This window comes from Cavia porcellus, unplaced genomic scaffold (genome assembly GCF_034190915.1).
Source record: "Cavia porcellus strain 051 isolate PalLab524CR breed Dunkin Hartley unplaced genomic scaffold, mCavPor4.1 scaffold_27, whole genome shotgun sequence".
Taxonomy (NCBI): domain Eukaryota; kingdom Metazoa; phylum Chordata; class Mammalia; order Rodentia; family Caviidae; genus Cavia; species Cavia porcellus.
Genome location: NW_026947510.1, coordinates 22658204 through 22675926, shown reverse-complemented (window position 1 = coordinate 22675926; position 17723 = coordinate 22658204). Strand labels below are relative to the sequence as shown.

General features: G+C 41.1%; 1 protein-coding gene and 1 non-coding gene across 5 annotated transcripts in view; both read right to left on the bottom strand.

The window, feature by feature from the left end:
• The window catches only part of Pdss1 (decaprenyl diphosphate synthase subunit 1), a 38939-nt gene extending 29422 nt beyond the window's left edge, over positions 1-9517 (bottom strand). Inside the window, exons 1-4 of one of the 4 annotated variants that reach the window (XR_010043803.1) lie at positions 9318-9516; positions 4943-5007; positions 4167-4287; positions 1641-1771 (exon numbers count right to left, since the gene is read on the bottom strand). Coding sequence is in view for 3 of the 4 variants with exons in the window: in XM_063238052.1 (XP_063094122.1) it covers positions 1641-1771; positions 4167-4287; positions 4943-5007; positions 9318-9464 (464 nt within the window). In the remaining variant the exon portion in view is untranslated. Of the gene's footprint in view, positions 1-1640; positions 1772-4166; positions 4288-4942; positions 5008-9317 lie in introns of all 4 variants that reach the window. The other 3 variants (XM_063238052.1, XM_063238053.1, XM_003463192.5) reach the window with 3 other exon arrangements.
• LOC111754956 (small nucleolar RNA SNORA42/SNORA80 family) lies at positions 3643-3776 on the bottom strand. The gene has a single exon (XR_002789625.1). It is a non-coding gene; the product is annotated as a small nucleolar RNA SNORA42/SNORA80 family (small nucleolar RNA).
• Positions 9518-17723: the final 8206 nt, after the last annotated feature.

Below are 17723 nucleotides of genomic sequence, written 5' to 3'. Positions count from 1 at the left end.
CTGCGAGGCTGCTGAAAAGCTGCAGTTGAGAAGGCAGCCCTGAGCACGGGGTGATGTGCTGGACAAGCAGGCACAGCCGCAGGGCACCACGGCTGTGGGCACAGGGACTCAGAAACAACACTGAGACTGTCCTTACAGCGTCATCATTTCATTCAGTGCTAACAAATCTTAGTACTCCTTCAAAGTTCTACTGAGGAAAAAAAAATACACAAACATTCTGAAAGGGAAAACTGTACTAGAAAACCTGCTCTTTTTAAAACTTTGTTTTCTTTGAAGCTGCCTAGTTCTGGAACTGTTTCATGGGTCTGTAATTGCTTTCTTGACCCCCTGTAACCACAAGAGCATAACTGAACATACAGGATACCTGACAGTAACTGACGGTCATTATTCTAGTCTTTTAACCGATGAGCTCACCCTGCTAACTAACCAGAAGGACTCTGGCAGGCTGTCCTGTCCCACTCCGTAACCCCAGCTCATGCCTCATATAAAAATGCTGGCTCACAGACACTAGCAGCCTCACTTTTGCTGGAAGTCGTTCCGGTCAGGACCACTGGTGTAAAATAAAGATGTGCAAGAACATGGCGGATAGATAGTAGCAGCCTCGGAGGCTCTCTGAGAAACCGCACTTGAAATCCAGGAATCGTGCCGGGCAGGAAATCCTAGGCAAGGGGGGATATTTGCCAACCCAGGAACGAACTAAATTAAAATAAAGCTGTGCACCACCTCCTGACTCCCTCAGGTGTCATTCCTTCCCAGAATCCAGTTTTGCTACAACAATTCAACAGTAGGTTAACATCACACTCCACTGGAATTTCATAATTACACGATTTAATTAAGAAAATATTTTGGCAATGGGGAAGAGTTTTTAAAATAATGGTAAGCAAACCAAGCAGAATAGAGAAGTATATAACCATCTACTGAATGGCTGAATCCAAGCATGGAGAGGAAGACATGTGAAGAAGAGGGTTGTGTGTGGCAAAGGGAAGACCCCTTTTCCTTTTAAGATTTCATTTAGTGGTAAAAGTGCAGTTGCTTTAACTTTACAGATACTCAAAATATTCAATATGTGGAGTCCAAATGAGTTCTCTAAGCTATGATTCTGAAGGTCACTGGAAGGCAGGCAACCCAGGGTGTGGGCACTCACTGCCCAAGGGTATAGGTCAATTTCAGAATAATCAACCTTTGGATAAGTGTATAATTATTAAAAGTATATTCATACATCCTGTAATTACTTCCTAAAGAGAAAATTAATTTGGTGTTAAGGTTTTTTGTTTCCTAACATGTTTTTTTGCAACTGAAGTCATTTACCAAAAGCCTACAGACCAGAATTCATAGTGGTGTTAGTAACTCAAAGTCAGAATTTACACATAGTAAAGTGAATTCTTAGATGCCGTTTCTTAAGGGGGAAACAAACCAGTAATCTTGGAAAGGAAGACTTTCTAAATATAGAAAGCCAACAGAGCTAGACACACCCCTGTAAACCTTGACTGCTTGGAAGGCTGTGGCAGAAGACTGAAAGCTGGGCAACTTGGTGAGATTTTTGTCTCAAAATAAAATTTAAAAAGGGCTGGAGATACAGCTCTGCCTGGGCTTGTTCAGTACCACCAGATGGACAGGGCATATGAAAATTAGCCACTCACCGGGAGTTATTATGATGAATGTTACATGCTCGGGCCATTAGCACCACAATAATTGGTCGAAAGGCTTTTCCTTTTCCATCAAAGTAGTACTCAGACATTTCCTTAAGTTCCGTTGTAGATATGAGCAATTCCTAAAACAAAGTTCAATGAGACCATCCTAAGCACACAAATGCAGTAGGATATATTTTGCAAAACTTTAATTTCAAAGTGTCCATTTCAATTAAGAAATCAAACACTGCTGGGGATTTAGCTCAGTGGCATAAGTGCCTGCCTGGCAAACGCAAGGCTGAGTTCAATCCTCAGTACCAAAAAAAAAAAAAAGAAAAGAAAAGAAAAAGAAATCCAGCACTAAGTTGGACAAGGCTCCAGGATCATCTGGCCACAAAGCTGGCTGCCATGGAGGCTACACAAACAATGCCTGGCTACCCTGTCCCCAAGTCCTCCGTGCTAGACCAGGTACTGCTACCTGCCCCAGAGACAGTGGTTCAGTGCCCAGCACTGTGATAAAGACAACAGTCATAAAGATGAGGAAAACAGGCTTTGCTACAGGAAGCCCAGGGTCTGTGTGTTGAGGTGAACCAGTAACTGCCGTTCACACAACACTGAATGATGGGGTCCTGTCACTGAGGCAAGCGCAGGACCCTGGGAGCACAGAGGCAAGGGCCTGACCTGGAACAGGTGTCGGAAGGCAAGACACAGAATAGAAGAACATGGCACAGAAGGACAACCTGAGCACATTTCTGCGTAGCACCTTTAATGATCAGGGTCACACACTTTTTTGTAGTGGTAAAAAAAAAAAAAAAGAGTTGCAGACATAAAACCACATAGTCACAGACATTTCACTGAGTTGTGAGGAAGCAGTTACCTATGCAGTGCAGAGGAGACAATCCAAAGTAGAGGTGTACTGTTTAAGAGTCCTAGGTATGGAAAGAGATACACAGAGGGTACAGAGAGAGGAGGGAGCCCACAGAATCCCAGGCAATAGCAAAATTAAAGGGTGTGGGTGGGCTGGAGGAGATAAAAGAGCAACCCATGAGTAAACTCAGAAAGAGCCTGAGGATTAGATACATAAGAAAGTATGAAAATCAGGGAAAGGGAGGGGTTTTTGTTTCATTTTTATGGGTAGGAGAGGAATGTGTCACTGCTCAAAATAGAGCATCCACTGTTCAAAAAAGGTCAAAGACGAACAAAAAACTGGATTTAATAGCTGAAAGCCAATGGTGCAATGGGCAGAAGTCGTCTCAGAGGTGGAAAAAGAAGCCATTATGACAATGCTGGAATGAATGTGAAAGGGAAAGAGTGAGCCAGAGGTTACAGGACACTGTATTGTGATGGAAGGCCAGTGTGGGGCTTCAACAAATCGGGAAGATGTAGGTGGTGTGGTGTACATCTATAATCTCAGTCACTCTAAAGCTGAGGCAGTGGATCTCAAGTTTGAGGTCAGCCTGGCCAAGGTAGCAAGATTTTATCTGAAAAATAAAATAGGACTGGGGGTACAGCTCAGTACTAAGGAGATGAACTCCACCCCAGAAAAGGAAAGAACAGGAGGAAAAAAGGAAGGGACAGATGAACTGAAGTATCTCAAATGAGTAACAGACACTTTCAGGAGAGTCGGCAGATATGTGAGAGGAGCAGGTGGTTCCTGAGGAGCCGAACTGTAGAGGTGGCCAAGGGGATGGGACTTCACAGAGGCAGGGGGACACTTTAGGAAGGGAGGACCCTCATCTCACATAAATGGGGCTGGCAGCAGAGAAAGCACCACAGAGCAGGAGCTGAGGGAGCCTCCTCTGTGGCCTCTGGGAGGTCGTTAAATAGAGACTGGGGCCTGCACCCACGTACTGGCCTGTCTGTGTGAGGCCGACTTCCAGCCTCAGCACAGCAAAAAGTCTGTGAAAGCTTGTGGCTGGGGCTGGAGAGAAAGTGGAGAACTATGCATAAGAGAGGAAAGAAGCATGTGAACATTTCTGGTCAAGACTATATTTACATTTATTTTTAATGTTTCTGCTGTGTACCTTGTTTCAGTGACAGCAGCCCACGTAGAGAGGCCAGGCAATGGTTCAGGGTCACAACTTGCTCTGGCATGGGAGATTATGAGAGGCCTACGGGGACAGGCCTGCCATAAATCCAAACCCATACATGTAAGATTGCGAACCAATAAACATTTCTGATAAAAAGAGGCAAATAAGACAGTCATTGGGGAGCAGTTTAACTGTGACACCCAGAGTCAGATAGTTGCAGGCGTCACAGGAAGGTGCTGGAACTGACGAGGAAAGGTTAGGTATCTCACTGTTCCCTGATTCGGCAATCGCCGTGTTCTATACAGTAAGGTGTTGAGTCCTCCACACTGCACAGCACCAGCTCGCACACACTGTTGCTTTTTAAAAACATTCAAACCCTGAGGTTTTGCAAAGCAGCTGTATAAGGGGACTGTATCTGTCTGAAAACTTGCACTACTTTTTTCCTAATTCTACAATGTTACTCCATTTCAGGAACTAAGACATAATATCACAGCAGAATCAGACGTACCTTCTTAATATCTTCATATAGATCTTTCAAGTCTCTCCAACCCAGTTTAAAAGGATCAGTATATTGTTCACCACTTTGTATTTTACTACGACAGCACACCCCTGGGGTTGTGTGATGAAACCTGAGATGATTGAAAGACGAAAATGAGAAAAGAAGAAAATCAGAAACAAAGCTTTTGTAAATGGGGAGGGGAATAAGGGGTGAAGGGAGGGTAAGTGAATGGGAAAAAAACCAAGTTACATCACAAACAGGTACAAATTCTCAATGATGAATGTGATCATTATGTGCATCTAAAATGTACCAGTAACATCTGATTGAAAAAAGGTAAATTAAGTGAAAAAAAATGCACACAACTCCACTTTTAAAGAAGTATGACACACACACACACACACACACACACACACACACACACGCACATGCGCACGCACACACAGTGGAGTTGGATGATGAAAATTAAGCCCTAACACTTGCTGGAAATTAAACATGAATCAGAAAAAGTCTTTATAATTTAGAAAAACACAAAGAATTTTGTTCCTGCTAAATGATAATTAACAGGTCATTTTTATAAATGACTTCGAGAAGAAGACCTTATCAGAGCAACACTAAATTATGTTCATTGTGATCTGAGGTGAATTTGAACTATTAAACTCCTATATTTTGAAAAGCACTTATTTCAACATGTTACATGTGTTGGCATAGCCCATCACAATTAAAAACAGAAATTGTGGCAACACAATTAATATTTTCAGCAGTTTCAATACAGATTGTAAACTTACCGTGATAACTCATACACATTTTGAAAGGCAGATGTTATGCTCTTCACAAGATTAAAATATGACATCTACAAAATGAAAGTATCAACAAACTTGTGAGAATATTCTTGAAAAAGTTGTTCATAACACTGGACAATTAAAACCCTTGTAATTCATAATAAACACATTTTTTTATCACCCATTTACAAGTATGCTGCAAACTTTAGAAAAAATAATATAAAACTTTCTTTTCTTATTGTGAAAGCAATATGTTTCACTACAGAAAACATAAATAAGAAAAAAGACTTTGTAGACCATCCCTGGTCCAACAAAAGCCAGCTTTCATAATCATTTCTATCCTTCCAGCCACGCAAAGCAGTTTAAAACAATGTCCTCCCACTTAACTACAATAGGTCAGACAGTAAAGGCTGGTGTATTCACTTATAACTCTTTAAACAATTAAGATCCCAGTGGGGTGTGGTGACAGAAACCTGTACGCTGAGCACACTGGGAGGCTGAGGCAGGAGACTGCAGAGCGGAACCTAGGCAATCTGGTGACTTAGCAAGAGCTTGTCTCACAACAAAAAACAAAAAAGGGCAGGGATGTGTAGGGGGTGCGGTGGGGTGAGAAAGTATCAAAAAGTGGGTGACATTTCAACATTAACCAAGAAATTTATATTTACACAAATAAGGTCTCCTTTAAGTTTTTATTATGAAACATACTTGAAAAAAGTGCTTCTGGATAAGTAATGTTTTTTAAAAAAAAACTTGGTGGCACACTTTGGTAATATTAACTTGAACAGAGATCAAAGATCAACAGTGACTATTTTTTTAAAATTCAATTGATAACAAATTTTGAATTCCAACATTTTTTTTTTTTTTGCACTGGAGATGAAACTGGTGGCTTCCCCACTGAGCTACATCTCTAGCCATTTTTATTTTGAGAGAGGGTCTTTTAAATTTTTCACATGGAACCTGAACTCACAATCCTCCTACCTCAGCCTCCTAGAGTTCTGGTCTAACAGGCGTGTGCCACTATATCCACCCTTAATTCAAACAAGTGCTAAAGGGCCACTATTGTGGGTAAAAAATTGTAGCAAGCCTTGGGAACCCAAAGATTCAGACTGCTGGTCCTGAAGAATTCAAGAAATACGGGCATTTAAAAAATTGCTAATCAAACGTTAGTAAGAAAGCATTCTGACAAAATGGATGAATAAAAAGCTTATCCACCCACTAAATAAATCTTACAAGATGCTTTAAAATCATTATTTCACTTGAGCTTCACAACTATTATGTGCTTCCCTCAGTGACATCCCCAGTTCCCCACCCCTCAACCCAGAGCCTTTGTACTGAGCTATATCCCCAGTCCTTTATTTTGAAACAAGGTCTTGCTAAATTGTTCAGAGTGGGCTCAAACCTGTGACCCTTCCTCCTGCTTCAGCCTCCCAGAATACAGGGATTACACATGTGCATTGCACTGCCATGCCTGTATCCTTGTTCTATTTTATTTTGAGACAGGGTCTGTCTAAATTGCTCAGGCTAGCCTCACTTGGTTCCTTCTGTCTCAGCCTCCCAAGTACCTGGAATTATAGGCTTTCCTTACCACACCTGGCACAACTAGTTGTTTTTAAACAGTTGGGCAAGCTGAAATCCAGAAAAGTCAAGAAATGTAAGTATATTTATATATTACAAACCACCAACCGAATTATGTACGCTATGTAAACTCTCTAAAAACATGTTTGTGTACACATATACATACTTATATGTATGTATATATACATACACTATATATATATATATACACACATACACCCACAGAAACAACATTTGCAAATACACAAAGGAGGGTGTTCAAAGCAGTTACTCTAGAATAAATAGCATTGTGGGTTTTACTCATTTTTTTGCTACATATTTTCAGATTTTTCTTTAATGAATTATACTGCTTTAGGCACAGTGAATGACTGTGAAGTCAGTGAATGACTGCCACACTGTGGCTAAGGAAGACTGAGTTACATTCTTTCCACTATAGTGCACTACCTTCATTAAACCAGTAAGAACATTTATGATGTCCAACCAGTAGTTTCTTAGCAGACAAAGCAATAATCTTCCCTTTTGATTTTTATCTTTTTGTGCTAATCAATTTTCCTCTTTTCTTTTTGAAATGAGGTCTGGCTAAATTGCCCAAGCTGGTCTCAAACTTACAATCTTCTTGCCTCAGCCTCCTGAGTAAGATTATAGGTGTGTGCCACCATACTTGAGTGACGACCTGCTTCTTCTAGCCTTCATGAGTAGTTAATTCATACAAATCCAGTATTTCATTATGTCTTAATGGAAAAATATTCAGCTTGACACCCTGTGGCATGCTCTATTGGGGTAAAATTTTTGTAACTAATTACATAATTAATACAGGGCATTCTTTACCACAAGGCAGTTCTTTGGAAGAGAGTGTGGTTAATAATAACCAGTCACGAAGTGATGCTGAGATTAATTTAGGGAGTGGTTAGCCCAGAGCCAGCACCCAGCCAACTTACAGCCATCACACCCAGGGCCTGCGGTGCACCTGGCAAGTGTCCACACTGAGCTGTACCCCACCCATGGTCCCTCAGCCCACACTTAAGATAGTATCTATTCTAGGAGCATGTACTTCAGGAGGTCATTAGGGCAAAGTCTCCCAAAATGAGGTTGGAGGCGCTGCCAGAAGTAGTGAAATAATACCAGCACACAGGGAAATCAAGGCTGTAATGTTCTGCCAGCAGCAACAATCATTAGCCAGTTCCAATTCCGTTTCCTCTTTCCATCACTTACTGTCCTGAGAAACCAACCGTGCCTCTCACAAATGTACTTCAGAGAAAATGCTTAATTAGAGTCAAAGACCTACTGACAACTGACTTAGTACTGACAATTACACATTGACTTTTAACCCCTTACAAGATTTGTTAACAGTATTTATGGAAAATGTGTATACAAATATCAGGAAGTAGTAGAGCTGTGCTAGACACACAGACTTGCCTCGTTGTTCTTGGTTCCCAAGGACTACTGACTAGAAGTAACAACCAAGAGATCCCCAAGAGACTTGAAGCAAACAAGACAACTCAAATGTTAATTTACAGTAACATTAGCCCTGGCAGGAAGTTGCCCCAGTCCAGCCCTCCTTGAGGTCAGCTAAGGAGGCAAAGGGAAACCATAAAACGAAGTCTCCAAAGTTTTCCATGGCTGAGATCACTTGGAAAGCACAAAACAAAAACTGAAAAAAACGAGGAATATCAAAGGAAGGAGCTCTCCAGTGGCTTCACACGGTGAGTGCATCTATTTCTTCAAATACTGCTCTTATCTGTGGAACTAGAAAAAATCTGAAGCTAGGACGTACTGCAATGGGTCCCAGCAAATCCTACCTTCTCCAACACTTCCCACAAGCCCTCCACCTTCTTTATAACTATTCTTTACTAATAGTCCATTCTCTCTAAACTTTTTTTGCATGACAATTTAATATACAGCCACTTTGCCACAAAGTAGACGTTTGTAAATGCTGCATATTTCATACTGGCAAATAATGAGCCGAGTAATTACTGAGTGTATCAAATGTGACTGAAACCGAAGAGTCCAAAATTAAATGGGGGGGGGCACTTCACAGATGGAAGGTAAACACTCAGTTACAGTGACATGGGAAATGTCTCTAAAAACGCAAGTGAACTCCTGGATGAGGAGCGGTTATGCTAACAGTACAATCTAACCCGTGGTGTATTACAGATTCATCACTACACAGTGAAGAGGTCTCATAGGGTCAGGACATCGCATTCATTCAGCAGCTTAACTGATCGGAAAAGGAGGAAAAATAAATTGGATCAAAGGCAGCATGAGGGTGTGAAATCACGGTTAGTGCTCAGATTCTGAGTTTACTTGTAGAAGTCAGAGATGAAATTTGGACTTCCCGGTTTCTCTCCTGACAGGTCCAGCCCCCTCCACGTGCGCCCCCTGCGGGGTGCTCGGGCCCAATCCACCCGGAAAGCATGGGGTGCCTTCTGCACAGCTCTTTCCTACCCTCTCTGTCCAGAGCACCTACTCTTCTGAGGTCTGTGAACTGGTTCTAAATCCAAAGGAACTGCAGCAAGGGCCTCCAAGATAGCGTTGGTCACCGCCCCGGGGGACGCCCTGACCCTCCCGGGTACTTGGGTCCTCACCGCTTTCCTGCACCCCATCCCTCGGGCCCCGAAAGTTCCCGCCTCTGCGGACCCCGCTCTAAGCTTGCTTACGGGGGCCCTCCTAGCAGGGACCCCCGCCGCCCCGGTGCGCCCCGCCACGGGCCGGCTGCGCACAAGCTCCCGGCTCCCATTCATTCCGCCCGCCGCTGTCATTGCGCGGTGACCTCTGCGTCCCCCGGGCGCGAGCCGGCCGGCCTCACCTGCGCGCGAGCGTCGGCAGCGGCGCGCGGCCCGGGCAGCCCCGCACTGCCGGGAAAGCCGGGCCTAGGACTCCGCGCCGCCGGCCTCCAGTAGCAGCCGCACCGCCACCGCCACCGCCACCGCCACCGCCACCAGCGCGTGGCCATGGCGCGAGTCCGAAAGTGGCGGCGGGCGGCGGCTCCGCCTCCGGCCCGGGCCCTCCCCCCAGAACCCTCCTCCCGGATGTCTGGATCCGGAAGTCTGCACCCGGAAGCGGAAGTCTCGCGAGCCGCGCCTTGGTCCGCCGCCGCCGCCGTCTTTTGCGGCGCTGCGTTCGCTCGCCGGTTGTGGACCTGCGGGCTCCGTGCGTGCGCGAGAGGCGGAGGCAAAGGAACCAAGGAGGCCGCCACGCGTGATCTGCAGCCACCCAGGCCTTGAACGCTGGCCCGGGGAGAGCCGCTGGCTCCCACGGTCACTGCAAAGGCACGAGCGCAGGGCCTGCGCTGGACTTGCAGTCACGAGAGTTGTGTTGTGCATGTGAGGTTAGAAAAATGAATCAAAGGATCAGATTGTAGTTTTGCTGCCTAACCGGAATCTGAGGTCCGCGTCTGCTTCTCCTGGGTGTGACTGTCGCTCGCTGCCTATTACAATCCGTTGTGGAAGGAAGTACCAGCCGTCAGCATCACTCCAGTAACGAGTCTGACCGCGAGCTGGGCTTTGGGACACAGAAGCTAGGTTGGGACCCTTTGTTCTAAAAACCTTATAGGTAGAGTTTGATAGCCCTGCTCACATCTGTATGTGTGAGTGCCACGCTGGATGTACTGAACTACATGATATTTAAAAATACGCAGTGCTGTTGAATTTACTTGTACCTGGTCCAGGAGATCCTGAGAATGTGCAGGCCTCATACCAGCAAGGGTTAGGGAGATCTTTCCTTAGCTCCATTGTCTCCTGCTGCTAAAATAGCACGTTCATAGCAAATCCGCGATCTAATTAAGCATTCAGCCTGTTAACAGCACAGCAATGAAAGAGTATTTCAGGATATCGAAATAAACTACTGTGGCCCCAAAAGTTCACTTTAGCCGGTTGTGATGCATGCCCATAATCCCAGCACTAGAGGCTGAGACAGGAGGATCGCTGAGAATGGAGCCCTAGAATGTGAGTTGAAGTACATTACACCAAGCTTAAACTGCTTGGTGAAACTGTTCCAACCCCTTCTCAAAGTTCACTCTAAGAAGTGAACTTGAAGAAGTGAAATTGACCAACAAATAAGTAACTGCTGTGCTCTGATACATATTTTTTTTCTCTGTCTGAACCACACTGAGCACATTATTTTCATATTTATCTTAAAACTGTCTTTTTTTATTGAATGAAAGGACTGGAGAAAAGCCTGTTAGATCTTTTTTCCTAATCTTGAAGATTAAAAACATGCAAAGTGCTTTACAGTAAAAATTGTTAATGTACAAATGTTTATCTTGATTTTGATTAAGCATACATGTTAAGACACATGGAACCGGTAGAATTTGCCAAAGTAGAGTAGCACGGAACACTCATTGTGCCAATTATGTTATCATTTTCACCCTTTATCCGATAAGAAAACAGGTAATAGAGGAATTAACCTACAGTTGGCCAAGGTAGCTCTTTGCACAACCCTGCCAAGTCGTCTACCTTGAGTGATTTCTTGATCAGATTACAAGTGCCCTTGGCTATAAGGTGCTGTACTGTAGTACAGCAAGTTTCAGTAGGGAAAAGAGGTGAAATTTATAAAGGTCTCCCACATTATTGTATGGTTAAACCTTTGAGGAACAACTTAATCAGGACATTCAGAATTCAAATGTGCTTTTGACCAATCCAACTTTGAGTCTAGGAAGTCAAAACAAGCTGTGTAGGTAACTGCTAAAGACAAACTTCTTTTGTATACAGCCCAGAAATGATTTTGATGTTTTTTACTGCATTTATACAAATGAGCAATCAGTACTAATGGGTGAAGCAGGACTGAGTGTGTCATTGAAAGTATTTTCAATGTTGGAGAATGGCATTTCAATATATTTTCTTGTCATATAGATGATACTGTTTAGAGAAGTTACAGCCAGGCATGGTGGTGCATGCCTGTAATCTCAGCACTTGGGAGGCTGAGGCAGGAGGATCACGGCAAGTTTCTGGCCAGTTTGGGCTGCATAGTGAGATCAAGGCCAGCTTGGATTACATAGTGAGACCCTGTCTCAAAAAATAAAAAAGACAAATTACAAACTTACTACATATATTGCCATGTCTTGGTTCATAGTACTGCATGAAACATATCTGGATGTTATTAGATAAAAGATTAGTGAGTTACCAGTGTAGCTTCTGATAAGAACACTTACTGAGAAAAGGTTCAGACAGACTGAAAATGTAGCAGATGCTTTTCTCCTGTACTGGGGAATCAGTACAGGGGAATCACTGGGGAATCAAACCTAGGGACTTAAGCATACTTGGCAAAGTCCTCTATGACTACACTGCACTCCCATCTCTTCTCTGGGCTCTTATCTGAAGAATCACAGGGGAGTGAGAATATCACTGAATCATGTAGTCCATGGTCAGCGAGCACATGTTGCTGAAATGCATGTCATTCAGAATGTATCATAACTGCAAATAGATCATTTAATACTGCCCATTTTCTACTAAATGTTACAGCATCATAAAGGAAAGTGTGTCGATTATATGATTTAATCAATACAACACGAAGTCTCCTGTAGAAGAGAAGAAAATACACCGTGGGATCTTCCATGCTTTATTACTTTTCTGTGGTGGATGCCAAGATCATATGGTTTTTGATTGTCTACCACTTGTTTCCCCATTACACTGCCTTGGTCACCATGTGCTTGGAAGTATAAAGCTTAAGTCTGGCTCATATTTTCCTGTTATTTTATTGTTGCTGTAATCAATAAATTGCAGTTATTTCCTGTAGTTGAGCTAATTGTCCTTATGCTACCTTTCTCTACTGATTTGAAGTACCATTTTCACATAAGGGAACTTCAATAACTGGGGTGTACTTGTGCTTTTTATTCACTTCCTTTCATCTTTGTTTCTGTTTGGGGGATAACAATACTTGTAGTTTTTATATATTTATAATTTGTAATGTGATAAGCAAACATTCTCTTTACTCCTGTGCAGAAAAATAAAATCTAGCTGGCTGTGGTGGCACACATCTGTAATCCCAGCAGTCAGGAGGCTGAGGCAGGAGGATCAATGTGAATTTGAGGCCAATCTGAACTGCATAGTGAAATTCTGTCTCAAGAAGACCAAAAGGAAAAAAAAAAAAAAATCCAACCCCCAAAACAAAAAAATACACATTTTTCAGATTTTCAATTTAAATGTTTCTTAAAAAAAAAACCAGCAATGTTTTGATTAGATATCTACTATGTTTATTAAATGATTTGGTGAGATGTATTGCCAATATAATTTCTACCCAGAAACATATATCTGTTTACTACAGACATGTGTTTTTTAGAAACAGTGTATTTGATTAAGTGCCTAATATGTTTTTGGGCTCTATTGGCTAAAATTCTAATATTGTAATGCAGCTTACCTTCATTTACCTGTAAATATGTTGCATATTCTATTTGTTTCCCGTAAGCAAAAATCTTTGTAGGTAGCTTTATTGTTTTAAATTATTTCCATCTCCTGTTGTTTTAGGCAGATCCATAGGTTGAGTATTCCTTTGTGAAATTCTTTGGGCTAGAAACACTTGAGATTTTGAAATTTTTATAGTTTATAATATCTGTGTGTGTACAGTGAGATATTTGTGCATGGGATCCAAATCTAAATTGAAATTCATTCATGTTTCATAGACTCATATACATTGTTGCTTGAAGGCAATTGTATACAGTATTTTCAGTGTACCTGCATTTTGACTGTGACTTGTCGTCATGTGGAGCCAGATACAAAATTTTGTACCTATGGCGTTATATGGGGGCTCAGAAAGTTTAGGATTTAGGAGCATTTTAGATTGTGGATTTTCAGGTTAGAGATGCTCAGCGTGCCTGTCCTGTGTGATAACATTGGAAACAATAGTCTTCTCAACAACTAAGTTGTGTGTGTGTGTGTGTGTGTGTGTGTGTGTGTGTGTGTGTGTGTCTTTGAAGAATGGTAGTTCTAAGAAATATTAAAAAGGATTTTGTTTTGTTTACATCAACTGTATTTTCATTTGATCCTGTTAAAGAAAATTACATTCATAAAGTGGGAAATCATGTGTTTTTAATCACCTCTTTTACTCCTTTCAAATCAAGGCATCTTGTAGCAGTTTCAAAGGTTAGACTTTATTTTTTCATACCAGGAATTCTTAATTAAAATACTTGTCTTAAAAGGCATAATTTTTTCAGATTTAATATTGCTAATGTATTGATAAGTGACTATCTTTAAAGCTTAGATGGTTGGTACATGTCTTCTTACAAATTAGTTTTTTGTTCGTATTCCTATGTTTATCTTAGAGTTGTGAGGAATACTGTATTTGCATTTATGAATAAAGGGGAAACATTAAATTCTTTTCCTAGATAACTGTTAGAATTCTAAATTGTTCTGTCAGTCATGGTATAAATGAATTTGAAGTTAAAATAGTAAATTTGCTTTTTTTTTTTTAAGTTCTTTAAAAGGTGCCAGGGCCAGGGATTTAGCTCAGTAGCATAAGTACCTGCTTGGAAAGTGTGAGGTCGTGAGTTTAATCCTTGGTACCAAAAAAACCAAAAACCAAACAAACCAAAAAACAAAACAAAACAAAAGTGCCAGGAAAAATATTGTTTTACTGTGCATCAAAGGAAATCTATGACACCTTTAAAACTAGCTAAAAGAAATGATTTTCTTCAAATAGCATAAATAATCAGGTAGTATGCTACATCTCTTTTTTTTGGGGGGGGTAGGGTACAGGAATTGAATTCATGACCTTGTATTTGCTAGGCAGGCACTGTGCCACTGAGCTATATCCAGCCCTATGCTACATCTCTTTTTAAAAAAATTTTATTTAAAGAAAGACTAAGCAAAACAGAAAATAGAAACAATACATACGTTCAGAGAAAAAAATAAACAGTAAGAAATCACTAGTTGATGTTTACATATTGTCATTTTACAAATAGTTGTTCAAGGAACAAGCGTGGAATATGTAAAGTGGGAATTCAAACAGTGAGACTGCAAACAGTTCTGTTCAACTGTCCAACAAAACTTAGTAACAAGGTTGTCAATCCTATACACTTAAACATACATGCAGTTATCCACATCTTCATTTATGTTTAGATTAAACAAACTAAAGCAGGTTAGAATCATTCTCAACAAAGAATAATAGTATTGCTGGATTTCACATCATGACACTCTGTGATCAGCACTGGGTAATGTAGTGGCTTTTTTAAAAATTTAATTTAAAGAAAGACTAAACAAAACAGAAAACGGGTAGAAATAATACTAATTTCAAAGAAAAAATAAATAGTAAGAAATCACTAGTTGATGATTACAGATTGCCCTCTTACAAATAGTTATTCAAGATACTAAAGGGGAGCATATAAAGTGGGGATTCAAACAGTGAGACAGCAAACAGTTCTGTTCAACTATCCAACAAAAACTTAGAGATATGGTTATCAATCCTCTACACTTAAACATATATGCAGTTACCCATAATCTTCAATTATGTTGACACTGAATAAACCTAAGCAGGCTAATATCACTCTGAACAAAGAATAATACTATTGCTGGGGTTCACATTATGACACTCCAGGATCAGCACTGGGTATTTTAGTGTCTCTTTTTTTTTCAAAGTATCTGTTCATCATGTGTCATAAGATCTGTTTTCATAAACTGTTTACAGATTCTACACATGCTTGAATCTTAATATGTATTTCTATCCTTTCTACATTAGAGGGAGAAACAAAACAAAGCAAGACAAAAAAAAACATTCCTATAAACACATGAAATGAAATAATCATATAAGACCATTGTACAAAGAGTTCTACCATGTTTCCTGTGTTGTCTCTTGTTATCGCCAATAGAATTGGCTATATCATCACACATAGTATAACTGAATATATCAGTATATAACAGTATTAATAAAAACACAGCTTTGTATATAGTATTGAACTTCAAAAACCGGCAGTTATCAAGCCAGAATGTGTATCGTAGAGTCTTGTCATCTTCAGTGTAGTTGCCTATACTCTCCGACTTGATACTATCAATCATATCAGTTTTGAATAAAATCTTTTCTGCCTCACTTCTGTTATGCTCTTTTTTTCTTACCATCAGTTGTCTGCTTATCTTCTTCATTCTGTTTTCTGCTGCATGATTTGAGGCCTCTCTGCCACTGTTCCTGGAATCCTAGTACTGTTCTCTCTCTAGAATGCCCTGCAGCATTCTCTGTAGACTTGGATTGGTGGTTGCAAATTTCCCAAGTTCCTCTTTGTCTTGGAAGCATCTTGTTTCTCCATTAATTTCTAGAGACAGTTTAGCAGGGTATATCAATCTGGGCTGGAGGTTATTTTCTTTCAGGGCTTGGAATATTTTGCTCCAGGCTCTTCTTGACTTGATGGTTTGTGTCAAGAAGTCTCCTTGACTTCTGATGAGCCTTCCTCTATAGGTTATCTGTTTCCTGTCTCTAATAGCTTTTAATATTTTGTTCTTTTTTTTTTCTTTGTCTTTGTCCTTTTTATCGGTACCGGGGATCGAACTCATGAATGCCTGCTTGCAAGGCAGGCGCTTATGCCATTGAGCTAAATCCCCAGCCCCCAATATTTTGTTCTTATATTGAATTTCTGGGATCTTGATTATTATATGCCTGGGTGTAGCTCTGTTTTGGTTATAGGTGGCTGGAGTTTTGTATGCCTCATATATCAGAATATCATTTCCTTCTCCTATGTTTGGGAAGTTTTCCTTAATTATTTCTGTGAATAACCTTTGTTGTTCCTTTGTTTGTACCCCTGCTTCTTCATTCACATTCTTTATTCTCAAGTTATAGATCCTTTTGTCATCTTGTAGTCTTTGTTACTGCTTGTTTCCTTGTTATTTTTAAAAAGTTTTGCCTTTCATACTCCCACATTGCAAAACTGTCCTCTAGTTTGGATAATCTATGCTTAGTTTCTTTCAAGCTGATTTGCCATCTTTGCATAGAGTTTTAAATTTCCTGGTGATCTCTTTGAATCTGCTTCATGTATTCTATATTTTATAAATATTCTTCATCAAATGGTTCTCTCCTTTGAGTTCCTCCCTTCTTCCATCTATGTCTGTTTCAGGGGTGCTTAGTATCTCTTTAATTAATTTTCTTATATCTTGCTTTATTTGGCTAAATATTTCACTTTTGAACTTGTCTATGAGGTCCCAAAGATATCTCTTTCTGTCCACTGGTGCTGTGTCTGATATTGCATGTTTGCTGTTCTCATTCTCCTTTGTATTTACCTGTCCTGGGTCAATCAATGTTCTCAGAGTTGGGACCTGGGGACTTTTTGTTGTTGCTTCCTCTTCCCATCTTTTTTGCTTCTTCCAGGAGGCCCCAGTTTCTTTCTTTGTTGGTTACAATTCTTCTGAAGCACGCTGGCTAGATGACCCTCCCCACTGCAGTGTGCTAGTGAGCTGCAGACAGGGACAGCGTATGCTGTCCTCTCCCCTCCGGAGCAGTCAAGTGCTATGGCCTGCACTGTATTATTTTTCATCACCTCCCTTCCAGGTGGCGGCGGCTGGAGCACAGTGGCAGCGGCAGCGGGGGCTGCCGGGTAGTGGCTGGTGGCAGCCTCAGCAGTGGACTTTAGGCTGCCTCCCCTCAACCTAGGTGGCCACGGCAGAGTCAGGGGCGGGGGCAGCTGGTGGGCACCCAGTCACTCCTGGGCCTGCGGAGACAGATCTCGCTGGTGCCCTGGATGCACCGCATGTGGTGGCTGGACTGAGGCAGTGTGGGAATCAGTCTGGTTGCTGTGACATGCACTGCGTTTCTTTGCACCACCTCCCCTCCACATCAGTCAAGCTGCTGTGGCCTGCACTGTCAGTCAAACTATGCTACATCTCTTAAGAAAAATATTAATAGTGTATTTTGGGAAGAGGTTTTTCCTTGTAGTTTTCTTCTAATAGGTTTCTTTTCTTGAAAATTTGTAAGATTGCTCAGGTTTCTAAGATTTATATTTTTTTCCTGTAGCAATATGTTCTAGACAACATTTTGGACCTTGATATATCTGTCTCAGAAACAGGTGGTTTTGTCCAGCTTATAAGTGGTAGAAAGATAGCGTTTGGATCTGTTTCATTGATTCACAGATATGGTGGCTGCCAGGTAAGAGTAGCAACATCATTTTTTGTATGCAAATGAAAATGTGATGGAAATATTTGCCTATTAAATTATTTTGCATTAATCTCGCTAACATTAGCCTTTTGAGATTCAACAAGATGTTCTAGAAGAATATCATTATAAAATTATAATTTTTTTTGTC